Consider the following 15,065-nt stretch of genomic DNA (forward strand, 5'->3'; position numbering starts at 1 on the left):
CCTCTGCCGTAGACTCAAGGTCAAACTCCAGCCTGTTGTCACACCCTTATCAAAGCTTCTCTCTTCATTCCTTGGGGAATGAGGTGTTTCCCAAGAACCCCTTAAAGTGCATTACTTCTTTACATATTACATAACTAATATTCAAATAATTGAGCACCTACCATATTCTTTTTTTTAATTGAAGTATAGTTGATTGTAAATCAAACTGATGTACAGCAGAGAGATTCAGTTACACATACATATTTTCATATTCTTTTCCATTATGGTTTTATTACAGGATATTGAATATAGTTGCCTGTGCTATATAGTGGGACCTTGTTGTTTATTTTATATATACTAGTTTGTATTTGCTAATCCCAAACTCTTCCACCCACCCTCTTTATCCCTCCCCCACCCGCTTTCTCCTTTGGTAACCATAAGTTTGTTCTCTATGTCTGTGAGTCTCTTTCTGTTTTGTAAATAAGTTCATTTGCGTCATATTTTTAGATTCCACATGTAAATGATATCATATGGTATTTGTCTCTGTCTGATTTCACTTAGTATGATAGTCTCTAGGTCCATCCATTTTGCTGCAGATAGCATTATTTCATTCTTTTTAATGGCTGAGTAGTATTCGTGTGTGTGTGTGTGTGTGTGTGTGTTTACCACATCTTTATCCATTCATCTGTCGATGGACATTTAGGTTGCTTCCACGTCTTGGTTATTGTAAATAGTGCTGCTGTGAACATTGAGGTGCATTTATCGTTTCAAATTTTCGAGTTTTCTCTGGATATATGCCCAGGAGTGAGATTGCTGGATCATATGGTAGTTATATTTTTAGTTTTTTAAGGAACCTCCATTACTGTTTTCCATAGTGGCTGCACCATTTTACATTCCCACCAACAGTGTAGGGAGGGTTCCCTTTTCTCTACACCCTTTCTACCATTTGTTATTTGTAAACTTTTTGATGACAGCCATTCTGACTGTTGTGAGGTGATACCTCATTGTAATTTTGATGTGCGTTTCTCTGATAATTAGCAATGTTGAGCATCTTTTCATGAAATGTCTATTTAGGTCTTCTGCCCATTTTTTGATTGGGTTGTTTGTTTTTTGTTATTGAGTTGTATGAGCTGTTTGTATACTTTGGAAATTAAGCCCTTGTCAGTCTCATCGTTTGCAAATATTTTCTCGCATTCAGTAGGTTGTCTTTTTGTTTTGTTTATGGTTTCTTTGCTGTGCAAAAGTTTACAAGTTTGATTAGGTCCCATTTGTTTATTTTTGCTTTTATTTCTATTGCCTTGGGAGACTGACCTAAGAAAACACTGGTATGATTTATGTCTGAAAATGTTTTGTCTTATGTTCTAGGAGCTCTATGGTGTCATGTCTTGTATTTAAGTCTTTAAGCATCTTGAGTTTATTTTTGTGTATGGTGTGTGGGGGTGTTATAACTTCACTGATTTACAGGCGGCTGCCCAGCTTTCCCAACACCGCTTGCTGAAGAGACTGTCTTTTCTCCGTTGTATATTCTTGCCTCTTTGTCAAAGATTGACTGTAGGTGTGTGGGTTTATTTCTGGGCTCTCAATTCTGTTCCATTGTTCTACATATGTTTGTTTTTGGAGCACCTACCGTATTCTGAACACAATTCCTAGCTCTGGGTACACTTTGATTACAGTGGCGTAGCCCCTACCTTCATGGTCACCTTGAGAGTGATTTATTTCTACTATTTTAGGGGCGTCTCACTTTTAACTCCCTTTATTAATGATAACTCTTTACTTATATGGTACTTAAACCTCTAATGCTATGCTTTCTTCGACAGCAATGGCACAAGCATGATATCATTGATCATTCCTCCCAAAGATCAGATTTCACGAGTGGCAAAAATGTTAGCAGATGAGTTTGGAACTGCATCTAACATTAAGTCACGAGTAAACCGCCTTTCAGTCCTGGGAGCCATTACATCTGTACAACAAAGACTCAAACTTTATAACAAAGGTAATCTGGAGCTTGATCATTTACCTCCTCTGCTTCGTTTGTCTTGGTTGTATTTTCCACTTTGATCCTGCCATGATGCTTTCGGTCACTAGTGTTTTCTTCACCCAGCCATAAGCATTGTCTCTTTGGTCTTTTTTTTCCCCAAGTTACTTTTTGGAAGTTAAGTAGTATTCACTGTACTTAAAATAATAAATTCTCCTTTTTAAAACATCTCAAGTTTCAAAATTAGGGAGAGAAATCTGCCTGAGAGATTTACAGATATTTCCACTTTATTTAAATTATGAGGGGCAGGAACAACAGGCTGTGGGAACATTTTCTATTAATTGAGGAAAATTAGGTGTGGATATAAGTAGAGAAATTGTTTGTGTTCTTTGCAGTACCTCCAAATGGCCTGGTTGTTTACTGTGGTACAATTGTAACAGAAGAAGGAAAAGAAAAGAAAGTCAACATTGACTTTGAACCTTTTAAACCAATTAATACTTCATTGTATTTGTGTGACAACAAATTCCATACAGAGGTAAGAAGTTCATCGAATATTTTCATTACCCCAAAAGAAACCCCATACTCATTAGCAGCCATTCCCAGTCCTCCCTCCCTACCCCCACACCCCAAGATCTCTCAGCTCTAGCCTACCCTAATCTATTTTCTATCTCTGTGGATTTGCTTGCACTGGGCATTTCAATATAAATGGAATGATAGAATGGGTGGCCTTTTGTGCCTAGCTTCTTTCACTTAGCACGTTTTCAAGATTCATCCATGTTGTGGCATGTACTGCGCTTCATTCCTTTTTATTACCAAATAATATTTGCCACATTTTACTTACTTAACATCATTTAATGAATATGTTGTTTCTACTGTTTGTTATGAATAATAGTGCTTTGACCATACATGTACAAGTTTTTGTATGTCCATATGTTTTCATTGGGGGCAGGTATATACCTAGGAGTGGAATTTCTGGGTCATATGGTAACTATTTAACCATTTCAGGAATTGCCAGTCTGTTTTAATTGTGCCATTTTACACGGCTGGCTTTTTTTTTTTTTTTTTTTTAATTATTATGGCACTGAATGATATCATTCAGCATGTTTGAGGAAAGTGCTAAGCTGGGTTTGAAGAACTAATTAGAAGCAAAGGAATAATTGGTTACCTGATCTCCATGTCTCCCTATGTATCCATGATACTTGCCTACATTTCTCGCTTAGTTTTCAGCTCACAAATTGTAAAATCTTTATTAGCAGGTCCATAAGAGCTTCCCCCCCCCATAAAACTTTTGAGTGACAGAGCTGCCATAATATGATGAACATTAAGGGTGGAAAGGAAACCTCATTAGAGTGACCTAAATCAGTCAACAGTAGAACAATCAGGAATTCACAGCTGGCTCCTAGTTCAGTCTCTTGCCTTTCATCAACCTAGGGGGAAACCTCTACAGTGGAATTAGAACTGACATTTGTCGACACAGTTTACAATGGATGATTTTGCTAACTTGACAGGAAGTTCAGTTCCAGTCAGATCTTGAGTGGTTGCATAGATGGTGGAGACTGATTTTCTCTTGGCTATCACAGCCTCCTTCTGGCAAAAGCTTCATTGGAGAAGTTCTTTGCCACCCTCTCCCACTTAACTGTTGCCTGGTTTGATGAAAGCAGATTTTAAATCTTGTTGATTTAAATAGTACCTGGTACTCATGTTACCTAGTTTTAGCTTACTTATTAAGTTAGCTTCTAAACCTTAACTTTAAGGTTGAAAACTTTAAGGTTTAAAAACCTTAAGGTTTTTCTAAACCTTAACTCCTCTTCCAAGACACCATTTCATCGTGCTAGCTTTATTTATTTTGGCTTTAACGTGTATGTCAATAACTACATACGAATGTGGCATACTGAACAATACAACTTATGTCGTGTTTAATTGGGATATTTATACATTCTTATGAGGGATTTAAGTCTATTCCCTGATGAGCAGGCTTGTTAAAAACCTAAATTAATCAAGCTGCTTATCAGAGGTTATTGGGATAAGGCAAAATTTTTAACGTGGGCAATATTCATGTCTTTTTTTTTTAAATATCCGCCAACACTTCGTTTTGTTTTATTTTTGTTTTGTATTGCTTTGTTTTATAAATTTATTTTTGGCTGCGTTGGATCTTCATTGCTGTGTGCAGGCTTTCATTTCTCTAGTTGCAGCGAGCGGGGGCTCCTCTTCGTTGCGGTGTGCAGGCTTCTCATTGCAGTGGCTTCTCTTGTTGTGGAGCACGGGCTCTAGGTGCGCAGGCTCAGTAGTTGTGTCACACGGGCTTAGTTGCTCCGCAGCATGTGGGATCTTCCCAGACCAGGGCTCGAATCCGTGTTCCCCTGCATTGGCAGGCAGATTCTTAACCACTGCGCCACCAGGGAAGCCCAATATTCATGTCTTAATGCTAATTATCAGGCGTGCTTTGGTAAAAGGGTGATTCTTAGTGATTAATCTGCTTTCCAGTCAATTCCTGAAGGAGCTATTTTCTTCCTCAGTTAAATGGTATGGGTAATAATTTCTTAGTGCTAAAGAGACTGCCACCTAGTAATTAGTCATCCACCAAGTCTATAGAATTTAAACTCCATCATGTAAAGTCTTGCCCATCTATATGGGTCCGAGGACTATTTAAATATTTTCTCTTTCAGGAGGCAGAAATACAATGATATAATGCTAACCCAGAAGGAGGATTTTCCCCCTAAAAATTCAGAATTACTACCTGTAGTACCTTCAATATAAAATTGAGTTTTAGGTCCTGATATCATTAATGATACTCAAGACATAGTTAAATGAAACATTTAAAAATTAGATCTTTTTATAGACTGTTGCTGGGTTTTGTACTCAGTGAGTACTACTCTAGAGTTGATTTACAAGATACTCTTATTTGCTATAGTGAATACCGCCTATTAATGCTGGGGTTATTAATGGTAACAGAGAGTCAACTTTTGGAGGTTAGACTTTGAATTTGAACGTTATGTTCCCTAGACCATCATCAGTCTAAAATCAAGGACCTAGGAAGAATTTGAGCCCTGTAACTCTGTATTAGTTTTGCATTCCTGTGCCTAGGTCAGCTTTGTAAAAAGGCTTCACATTGATATTGTTGGTTTTCTCCTGCATATGGTTCAAATTTGTCCATATGAGTTACATATTTATAGCTGAAGTCTATAAAGTACTTCATGAAATGGTTTTTCTGTAGTACTCATACAAGTGAGTGGAGAGGGCTTGCATATGTCCTTTTGGATTTTTGTCTTGACTTTAGCAGAGCTTTGAGGTTTATTGTGTGGTACCTGTGTTTGCTTTTCAGGCTCTTACAGCACTACTTTCAGATGATAGCAAGTTTGGCTTCATTGTAATAGATGGCAGTGGTGCACTTTTTGGCACACTCCAAGGAAATACAAGAGAAGTTCTGCACAAATTCACCGTGGATCTCCCAAAGAAACATGGTAATCTAGGAAGAGAACATGAGCACCTTTGCTTTGTGTCTGACATTAAAGAAGCAAATTGTATAATAGGGGAAAGTAAATCCAAATGATGGGAGAAGCATCATGCAATGACTCACTGGTGCTTGTGGGTCTTTTGACTAGAGAATTAATGGTCACTCTGTGAAAGCCAGTAGTGATAGCTTATACCAAACATGTAAGTTAAGGGAATAGTGATTTCCTCTTTCTCCTTTTCTTGGGGAACAGCATGATTATATAGTTAGTTTTTAATTAGCAAGGCATCTTGTACTTTTTAATAATTGACTTTTTCTCTCACCACTTTTCTTTGTCAAAGGTAGAGGAGGTCAGTCAGCCTTGCGTTTTGCCCGTTTAAGAATGGAAAAGCGACATAACTATGTTCGGAAAGTAGCTGAGACTGCTGTGCAGCTGTTTATTTCTGGGGACAAAGTGAATGTAGCTGGTCTTGTTTTAGCTGGATCAGCTGACTTTAAAACTGAACTAAGTCAATCTGATATGTTTGATCAGGTAAGTGAGAAGTAGATGCTCCTTTATGTAAGTTTCTAGGTGAAAGTAGTTGAGTTCTCTGAGTGCCGGGACATGCACATCTTTTTTACTTTTACAGTGAAAAATTCTGTTAAAAACCTAGCTCTGAGTGGACAAAATTCCATGTGTATTATTAGGAATATTATATTAGGAGATATTCCCCCATGTCTTTCTGGACTTTTTTTCTTTTGAAATCAGCCATTTTTTGGATAGTATCTTTCTGGACCCTATGTTGGCCCCTGGTTTTAGTGGGTTGCCATAATTGGCTTTAAAATGGAGTTTGATTTCAAAGAAACTAGGACTGGTTTTTCCTGTCTTTTTCTGACTTATTCTTGGAGGTGAGTAAAGCAGTGAACCTCTCAGCAATATGACAGAGCTGATTAAGCCTAAAGCGTTTAATCCAGAAAGCTCTATTGGTTTATGACTTGGGCTGGCCACAACACATTCCCAAGGTGTTCTTCTGGTGTGGGGTAGTAGCATTACAGTAGAAGGCTCACTGAAGAAGCTGTCTTATATACTCTACCACCTTACATAGCAGGAACCAATAGTTCCTCCTTTCCTTCACAAGATACTTTGTTTGTGTTTAATGACTTAGGCTTTTATAGGTCTGATAGAATGTGTGATATCATTGGCTAAGGAAGTTTATCCTGGCAGTGTTCTTCAGTGAGACCTATTCATGAGTAAATTGGGCTCTTTCCCCTCCTCTTGAGGCTTCACTGATCATGTTGCTAGTTTTGCATGCCATTAAAAGGTAATGGGTCTTGGTAAGGGTGTTTTGAAGTACTAATGATGTGCTTTTTAAATTTTTTTTAATTGTGTCAGAGGTTGCAATCAAAAGTTTTAAAATTAGTTGATATATCTTATGGTGGTGAAAATGGATTCAACCAAGCTATTGAGTTATCTACTGAAGTCCTCTCCAACGTGAAGTTCATTCAAGAGAAGAAGTTAATAGGTATCAGTGAAATGCAACTTACTTACTGTGAAATGTTTTTGTATGTATATGTGTATGTATATGATTATATGTATGAAACAACACTGAAAAGGTAAAAGGAAGATTTAGCATTTTAATTTAAGTCCTCCTCAGTGGAATCATTAATCTTTCTTTAGTTGTTAAGTCTAATAAATGTTTGTTTTTCTACTGTTTTTACTGTTTTTGGCAATAGGAACCAAACTTCAGTTAGATTTCCCATATTAATTATCCTTTGTAATAGAGTGATGAATAGAGAGCTCAAATTAAAAATTAATGAGGCCATTGTTTGGCTGTGTTTCTAATTTGACACACATTTCCAAATGATTGTGTATTTGTCCCAACTGTTACCTCTTCAGAGTCATTTTCTGGAGCCTCAACTAGCAGTGTGATTTTTCACTGACATTTGGCACTTACTCATTTTTAAGTTGACTTTTTTCTCTTCCTGATTTTGAGTAAGAAGGTCTGTATCTACAAAAGAAACCTTAATATATGTTCTTAATGACCTGTCCCTAACCACAGGGCGATACTTTGATGAAATCAGCCAGGACACGGGCAAGTACTGTTTTGGAGTTGAAGATACACTAAAGGCTTTAGAAATGGGAGCTGTAGAGATTCTAATAGTCTATGAAAATCTGGATATAATGAGATATGTTCTTCATTGCCAAGGCACAGAAGGTATGAGAATTAGAAAATAAGATGACTACTACTGACCTGTGTATTCAAGAAGCCTGGGAGGGAGATTTGGGAAAGGTGGCTGATATCAGGAGCAATCAAAAGGCAGATCTATACCATGTTCCCCAGTCTTTCAGTCTGTATCCAATTGAACTGATAAATGTCTACCTAAGGCTGTTAAATTTCTTGAGGACAAGGGCTATATCTTAAATATCTTTGGTGTTTCCTTATGATAGGAGCAGTGTACCTGTTAGACATTCATTCATTGCATGCTGACTAATGTTCTTATGAAAAGAAGGTTGCTAGAATGAGTTCAGGAGCTCTTTCATCTAACCTGATTCATCTCATGGAACTTAAACCTCTTAGTATATGAGAAGCAGGTTAACACATTCTTTTTTCCCCAATGCTGCAGAGGAGAAAATTCTCTACCTAACTCCAGAACAAGAGAAGGATAAATCTCATTTTACAGACAAAGAGGTATGTGATTGGTTTGGTGATACACACAAGGAAACATAAATCCATGTTAGAGCCTTGGCAGCACAGAGTAGCATCAGCCTTGGAAAACCAAACCTCATTCTTGCTGGCAGTGGGGAGTACTGGGAGGTGGTCAGCTCCTGTATGCCACATACTGATCTGATTCCAAAGAAGGAGGCCAGGTCATGGTTACCCTGGTTCCTTATTTTTAAAGAAAACATTCTCATACTTGAAAAATGTTTGAGAGGAAGATTAATTAAATAGTTCCTCTCCTGCACTTCGAAATCTGTGCTGCTTTCTTCATTTACTTTACCAGCTCTTCTACTAAAGCAGCTTCTACAGGTTTGGCCTAACTGCATCACCACAGCTTCAAGTGTTACCTGCTCAGCACAGGTCCCTTTTAATTGGTAGCTTCTTCAAGTTCTGAGTTGAAGGACTTTGGTTTTTACAAGGCTGCTTCAAAAAGCAGTTCTGGCGTGTCTCTTCTTGGCTGTTGAATGAGTGCTGCCTAGAGACACTTTATAACAGCCTGACTTCTAGAGACAACAGGAGGAACCATAAGCTGAAAAACTGCCAAGTGTGTGTTAACATTTCATTATTGAGGCTAGAGCCTGGGTTGGAATGTTGTTTGAAGTAATCAGAATTTTTGTGCTGTTGCAATTATTTCACCAGAAACTGTAATTCACTTACAGTTTCACACACATAGATATAATGACAGGGACAAGGAGAATGTTGGCAGGCAAGGGAGCAAGCGTTCCTGTCTTGATATATCCTAATCCCATTGTTTCTGTATCTCGTGGCTGCCCCTGCAGACAGGACAAGAACATGAGCTGATTGAGAGCATGCCCCTGCTGGAGTGGTTTGCTAACAACTATAAAAAATTTGGAGCTACATTGGAAATTGTCACAGATAAGTCACAAGAAGGATCCCAGTTTGTGAAAGGATTTGGTGGAATTGGAGGTGAGTAGCAAATCAGAAAACTAATAGCCAGGGTCTCAGGCCACAGCCTTTTCCTGGCTATCCCAAAATAACGTTAACTTCAGGTGAGGTGTGCTCATCATCCACTGAGGCAGGGGATTGAGGCAGCACATGGCTGCAGGTTCCTTGGTTGGGACCACTTTTTATCATCTCTTTGCTTTCTGTAATTCTGCAAGGGGATTGGGCTTCCCTTAATAGACTGAACATGCTCCCCATCCCCAGTTCTGTGAACCACAGCTATTGACTGTTCGTTTGTTTCCCCAGGTATCTTGCGGTACCGAGTAGATTTCCAGGGAATGGAATACCAAGGAGGAGATGATGAATTTTTTGACCTTGATGACTACTAGGTAGTCGACATGGGTCCGGCAAAACGTGCCTCACCCTCCAGCATCCAACCCAAGGAGCATACCCGTGGTGGAATCCAAACAGATCCCTGCCTTACAATTGGAACATTTCCAGAACTTAGTCCATGAGCATTGGATATTGAAAAGAAAACCGAAACAAAAACCAGACCCAACCCTACACTTTGGTTTGTCATGGTGTCAGCGCAGCAGCCTACAACTAAGTTCCTAAATGCCACTTTGGACTAATTTAAAAAAGAATCCCAGTTTTTACTTTTACTTGATGGTGAAATTGGTTGCTCTTGTATTTTATGAAAAAAAAAGATTTTTTTAACCTTCATACATAGAAGCAAAATACTTTAACTGCTGTAAACCTTCAAAAGTTAATAGAAATGAGATCATACTGGTTTGTTTCTTATTTTGATTGGAGAAAAATTAAATTGCTGCATTTCGCAGTGACCCATTTACATGGCATTCTCAGCTTAGACTGCATAAGAAGAAATATATGTGGTGAAATGTTGGAACCATTTCTCTCTTGGTCTCTGTTTAATGTTGAAAGGGTGAGCTAATAGGAGGCAGTTTCAACTTCACTCCCTCACACTACCCCTCCCCTCCAGACTGTGGGTTTCAAGGATGCAGACTGCATTGCAAAGATAAACTGACACATGAAGCATTTGGGCTAGTGCTCTGTTTCCTTCCATCTGTTTTGCAGGCGCATTTGTGCCCGGGGTTTGGGAGCCCTTAGCATCAATTGCTTTGACAAGGGTTTGCATAATCTTGCATACTAGAAACCAGTTTGGGATGGATATGATGGGGCTTCTGTGCTATTGCTGGGATTGGGAGAAATAAAACATGCAATTTAAATGGAAGCAAAGAAATTTAAAGAACATTTTATTTTGCTTGGGTCTGTCCTTGGCAAAAGGGAGGTGGTCATGTTTTCCTTGTGTTGGATGGCATGAGATTATGTGAATGTTTTGATATTTTAAAAATGAACTGCAAGGTTTTCACAGGAACAGACAAGACATGTATGACTGTGCATGTAATTGTAAACCCCTGACCTCCTGGTGGGGTTGAAGCATCTGTTTCAAATATGGGACTTACAAGCACCTCTCATAGGAGAAATTATGGGAGGAGGGTGGGAAGGGCAGGGGTGGGAAGGGATGGGACACAGCTTCTGGCACCAAGGACTTAACCACGTTGGATCCAAAAGTGGGCCTGAAAACCTGAAGCTTATGCTTCACAGCTGGGCTGTAAATCGGACTTGACCCCAGCTGACATGCAAGGTCATGGCGTGCCTGAGGTGGTGACAGTGAACAAAGTGTATAGGACGTGCCCAGTGGTAGCAATGGAAAAAAGTATACCAAATGGACTTTGAAGGACCAAAGGTTTTAAAAGTCAATTGGTATCATCCCACACTGCTAGGGTAGTGGGGTGCATTTGGTTTTCAAATTGGGTACTTTTAACACTTTAGTGCCTGACTGCTGTTCTTCACTGACTTGACTCAGTCACTCGTAGCTTTATTGGTCTGAACCAGCTCCTTGTTCCCAGGTTACAGACCTGCCTATCGTTCCAATAATCCTGTTTCACTTGAATGAAGGGAGTATGTCTTAAATGTAAAGCTTCTGGTTCTCACACTGTACTCTGAGGTCCAAATGACTATCTATGTATAACCTGATGTCTCAACCCCCATTGAGAAGAGTCAATTCTTTGGTATTCACCAACGCGGGAGGCTTCACCGGAGCAGGCTTTTGCTTTGGGCTCTGCTGTTTGTTTGCAGAACACCCAAGAGCGAGCAAACATGCTCTCTTCACAGCAGTACCTTAGGGTTTTGCCATTGTAAATGGGTCTAATGTGATATGACAAGACCAGAGAAATTGGATGTAAATTTACATTTTTGAATATGCTTGTTGTTTCACATGATACATTTAGGGTATGCAGCTCCTTTTGTAGTTTTTATTTTTACTATTTAAGTTTGGAAATGATGCCAAATTTTTGTATTTCTTTAATCAATGTGTTCTCTTTGGTGATATATATTGCATTATATATTGATGTGTGTATCAATATATACTGATATGTATTACACTTACACATACAAACACATAAATAAGAGGGGGTGAAAACCGTAGCCTTTGCATTCTCTATAGCCTCTACGGAGAGATCCTAAGCAGCAAAATCTTGGTGTTGTGATGTACAGAAATGGAGAAGAGTATTAAACCATATTTAAGAATATACTTTGTGTGCTTGAGATTCTTTAGGACTGTTCCTCAGGTCTGAACCGTGGAGAACAGTGAGTGAGCTCTCTAAGGCACATGTCAGTTTCATCATAGTTACTAACTTTTCAGCCTTACATTTAGTTGTCTTTGGCTACATTTGCCTATAGAAGGGTATATGCAAAGGGTATCTGAGGTCATGATCCCAGTGTTAACACCAGCGGAGAGATTCCAGTTGCTAGGGCCAAACTAATTTGTATCTTACTCTATTCTACATGCATCCTCAAGGGAAACTTGCCTTTTTTTTTTTTGCGGTACGCAGGCCCTCTCACTGTTGTGGCCTCTCCTGCTCCGGACGTGCAGGCTCAGTGGCCACGGCTCACGGGCCCAGCCACTCCGCGGCATGTGGGATCTTCCCAGACCGGGTCGCAAACCCACGTCCCCTGCATCGGCAGGCGGACTCTCAACCACTGTGCCACCAGGGAAGCCCAACTTGCCCTTTTTTAAGAAAAGGTGTTATGCCATGTTACCTCAACATTCAATGGAGGTAGCTGGTGCGTCTCATTTTATAATAAAACAGGCCAAAAGAGGTTAAGTAGCAGCTCTTTAGTGGTGAAGCCAAATTTTATCACAGGCCTAATTCCAAAGTTGATTCTCTTACTACATCTGCTTTCGTCTGAGTCAATAGAATCGTCCAGATGAAGAGCAGAAACTAAGCCTCCCCACCTTGATCTTGCATACCTGGCACTGGGTAGGAGAGCAATAACCTCATTCAAGAGCAAGTCAGAGGCTGGCTCAGTGGAGCAGGGCTTCTAGGCTGTATCAGAACAGAAGAGGATTTTTGTTTCATTTGTTTTCCCCAAAAGTGGAGGTACTTAGAGCTCCTTCTATTTGGTAGCTTAGGAAGCCTAGTTGAAGTATCAAGGTGGTATGTGATTTAATTTCTCCAAATTTAAGAAGTCAATGTTTTTAACAAAGTTGACCAGTAAGGGAACCTATTGTGTCACTTTGCTTTTTCAGCATACTTTTGCCCAGTTTCTCATCTGATTCAGATGATAGCCTTGATGAAACCCAGTCACCCTATGGGAAGGGGCAGACATGCCCCATGCATGGTGGAGGTATAGTTTTTTCTCCTGATGCATTCCTAGCTGCTGTTTGAAGTCAAAAGTTAGAAGGCAGCACAGTAGTGCCGATTATGTGGGCTGTTGTGCTTGCCTGTCTGGGCCTGCAGCACTTGCCATCTTTTGTTCTCTGGCTCCAGTTCTCATGCCATGGTGCTCCCAGACAGGCACAGTGTATTCAAGGTGGAATTTAAGCTTCATGCCAGCTTCTCCCTTGTTGCCAATTCGAGTGAGCTCCTGCTGGGACTCCTACCTGCCAAGTCCCACCCTGATGGGACTGTGCCTCTCAGGGACATAGGAACTGACCAGCCAAGGAGTGTGGAAGCAATGGGTGCCAAAGTTATTAAGGGTATGGCTGAATAACTGGCACTAGAAGTATATGTGAAAATCATTTATCTCCAGGGTTCTCTGACAGTGAGCTTCAAACGTGTCTGGGAACTCTGCTTCAGGTAGAGTCTGAAATTGCTTGGCAAGCTCATCCTGGGGTTAAGAGCCCAGGACAAAGAGCCAGCTCTTGGGACAAACATCTCTGGTTCTGTCTCTGCCATTAGCTGGACTTCTGATTTCAGGTAAGTCCCTTCCTACCCCTCGGTCTCCCTATCAGTGTAAGGATGACTTTGAATCTAAAGAGTCTTTCCAGCTGTAAAGCTATCAGGATATAATGGTGAGCAGGAGATCTGACATCTGACTGGAAAAGAGATCCTGCCAGTAAGACTTTGCCCATGTCTCTGAGTAGCAATTTCCCTACCTGTAACAATGCCTACTCCATAAGGACTGTGGTAAGGATTAAATGCAATAGTAAGTCACGTAAAATACATAGTGCAATGCCTGGCACTTAGCAAGGGCTCACTCAGATGGGAGATGATTCTAACCTTGGTCCTCAGGAAGTGACCTGGGTGAGTTTGCACTGGTAACCACGAGGTGGTGCTAGAGTTAAGGATACTGGTTGTGGAAGAAAGTTGCTTCTGGTGGGGAGATTTCTGACAAGCATTAAGAGGTGACTGGGACAGCTTGCTGACCTTTAAAATTTGGCTATATGGAGAAGGGAAACTACCAAAGGAAGTAGGGATGAGTGAACAGAGAGGAGAAACAGGAGTCTCAATCTGGGCTTCAACCTACCCATCTGAAAAATAACGACAATCACTAACATTTGTTGGACGGTTACAATCCACCAGGCAAGGTGCCATGTCACATGCATCATCTCATTTAATCCTTAGAAAAGCAATGTGCTACATACTGCTGTATATCTGCCCATGTGGTTCCAAAGTCAATGCAAATACAGGTCGTTCCTCGCTCAAGAAGAGAACAGGTGCTGGTACTGCTAAGAAGACAAGTCGACTCACCTCACCAACCTTTGTGCCTTCAGAGACAACCAACAACTTGGAGTGCAACTGGAAAGCATCCAACTAGAAGTTATGTCCTTCCCCCAGGACACACACCTTTTGACTGATCAGCCCAGCTTAGCCCACAGCCACCGTTGAGAATGCATAAAAGGAGCTCCCTTGGACTCTAGAGGATCCCTATAATTTATCCAGCATCTTCAAAGAAGAATGTACACACATAACTGAATTTCTCAGCGACTACGGCATCTGCCCCTACTCTTAAAAACACGTTGTCAGTAGGGCAATTAATGAAATTGGAATGTGGACTATGGATAAAAGTATTGTATCAATGTTAAATCTCCTGAACTTGATAACTATATGTGGTTACGTAAGAGAATACCCTTTTTCTTAGGAAATATACACTGAAGTATTGGGAGTTTAAAATGAGACATTCACTAAGGGAATTTTTGAAATTTCAGAAATACGGAAGAAAAACGTAAAAGCATCATTTAACATTTTAGGGTCATCATGAATGCCCATTATAGAACAACGTGATATAATGAGTGTTTAGGTTCTAACTGATTCACAAGGTATCTAAAACACAACTTTAGTTTGACTCTTCATTCAAGTTTGGTTTTTACTCAGAATTTGGGTTTGACTCAGAGATCAGCATCTAGAAGAGTTTATCCTGCTGCAGGGTGTGCAGCTGAGGAGAAATCCCTACTGAGTCAGCCAGAGGGGCGAGGGGGCTGAGCCTGGGAATTGGGCCCAGACTGGAAGGAAGTGAGCAGAGGCAGTACCAGGAGAGGAGTGCTGTTGGTCACACACCTCAGAGATGAAATCAGCTTTGGGGCTGGACCAGTGCTAGGTGAGATGAGACAGGATGAAGAACAGGGCTTCTTGGGGGACCCTTGACCCCTGGCTCACTGAGCAACCAAGGGGGTGATGGGAAGAAGGGAAAGCTGTATCTCAAAGCCTAAAACCCATTCACAGAAAGGACAAGTGCATTCAGACTCTACTCG

General features: G+C 40.3%; 1 protein-coding gene across 1 annotated transcript in view; it reads left to right on the forward strand.

Moving 5' to 3' along the window:
* ETF1 (eukaryotic translation termination factor 1) overlaps positions 1–11,619 on the forward strand; it is a 28,799-nt gene extending 17,180 nt beyond the window's left edge. The window contains exons 3-11 of the mRNA XM_082623992.1: positions 1,797–1,972; positions 2,350–2,489; positions 5,277–5,415; positions 5,747–5,937; positions 6,778–6,907; positions 7,445–7,600; positions 8,010–8,074; positions 8,884–9,031; positions 9,314–11,619. Of these exons, the coding sequence (XP_082480118.1) occupies positions 1,797–1,972; positions 2,350–2,489; positions 5,277–5,415; positions 5,747–5,937; positions 6,778–6,907; positions 7,445–7,600; positions 8,010–8,074; positions 8,884–9,031; positions 9,314–9,396 (1,228 nt within the window). The 3' untranslated portion in view covers positions 9,397–11,619. The remainder of the gene's footprint in view (positions 1–1,796; positions 1,973–2,349; positions 2,490–5,276; positions 5,416–5,746; positions 5,938–6,777; positions 6,908–7,444; positions 7,601–8,009; positions 8,075–8,883; positions 9,032–9,313) is intronic.
* Positions 11,620–15,065: the final 3,446 nt, after the last annotated feature.

This window comes from Mesoplodon mirus (genome assembly GCF_964341445.2).
Source record: "Mesoplodon mirus genome assembly, chromosome: 5".
NCBI classification, from domain to species: domain Eukaryota; kingdom Metazoa; phylum Chordata; class Mammalia; order Artiodactyla; family Ziphiidae; genus Mesoplodon; species Mesoplodon mirus.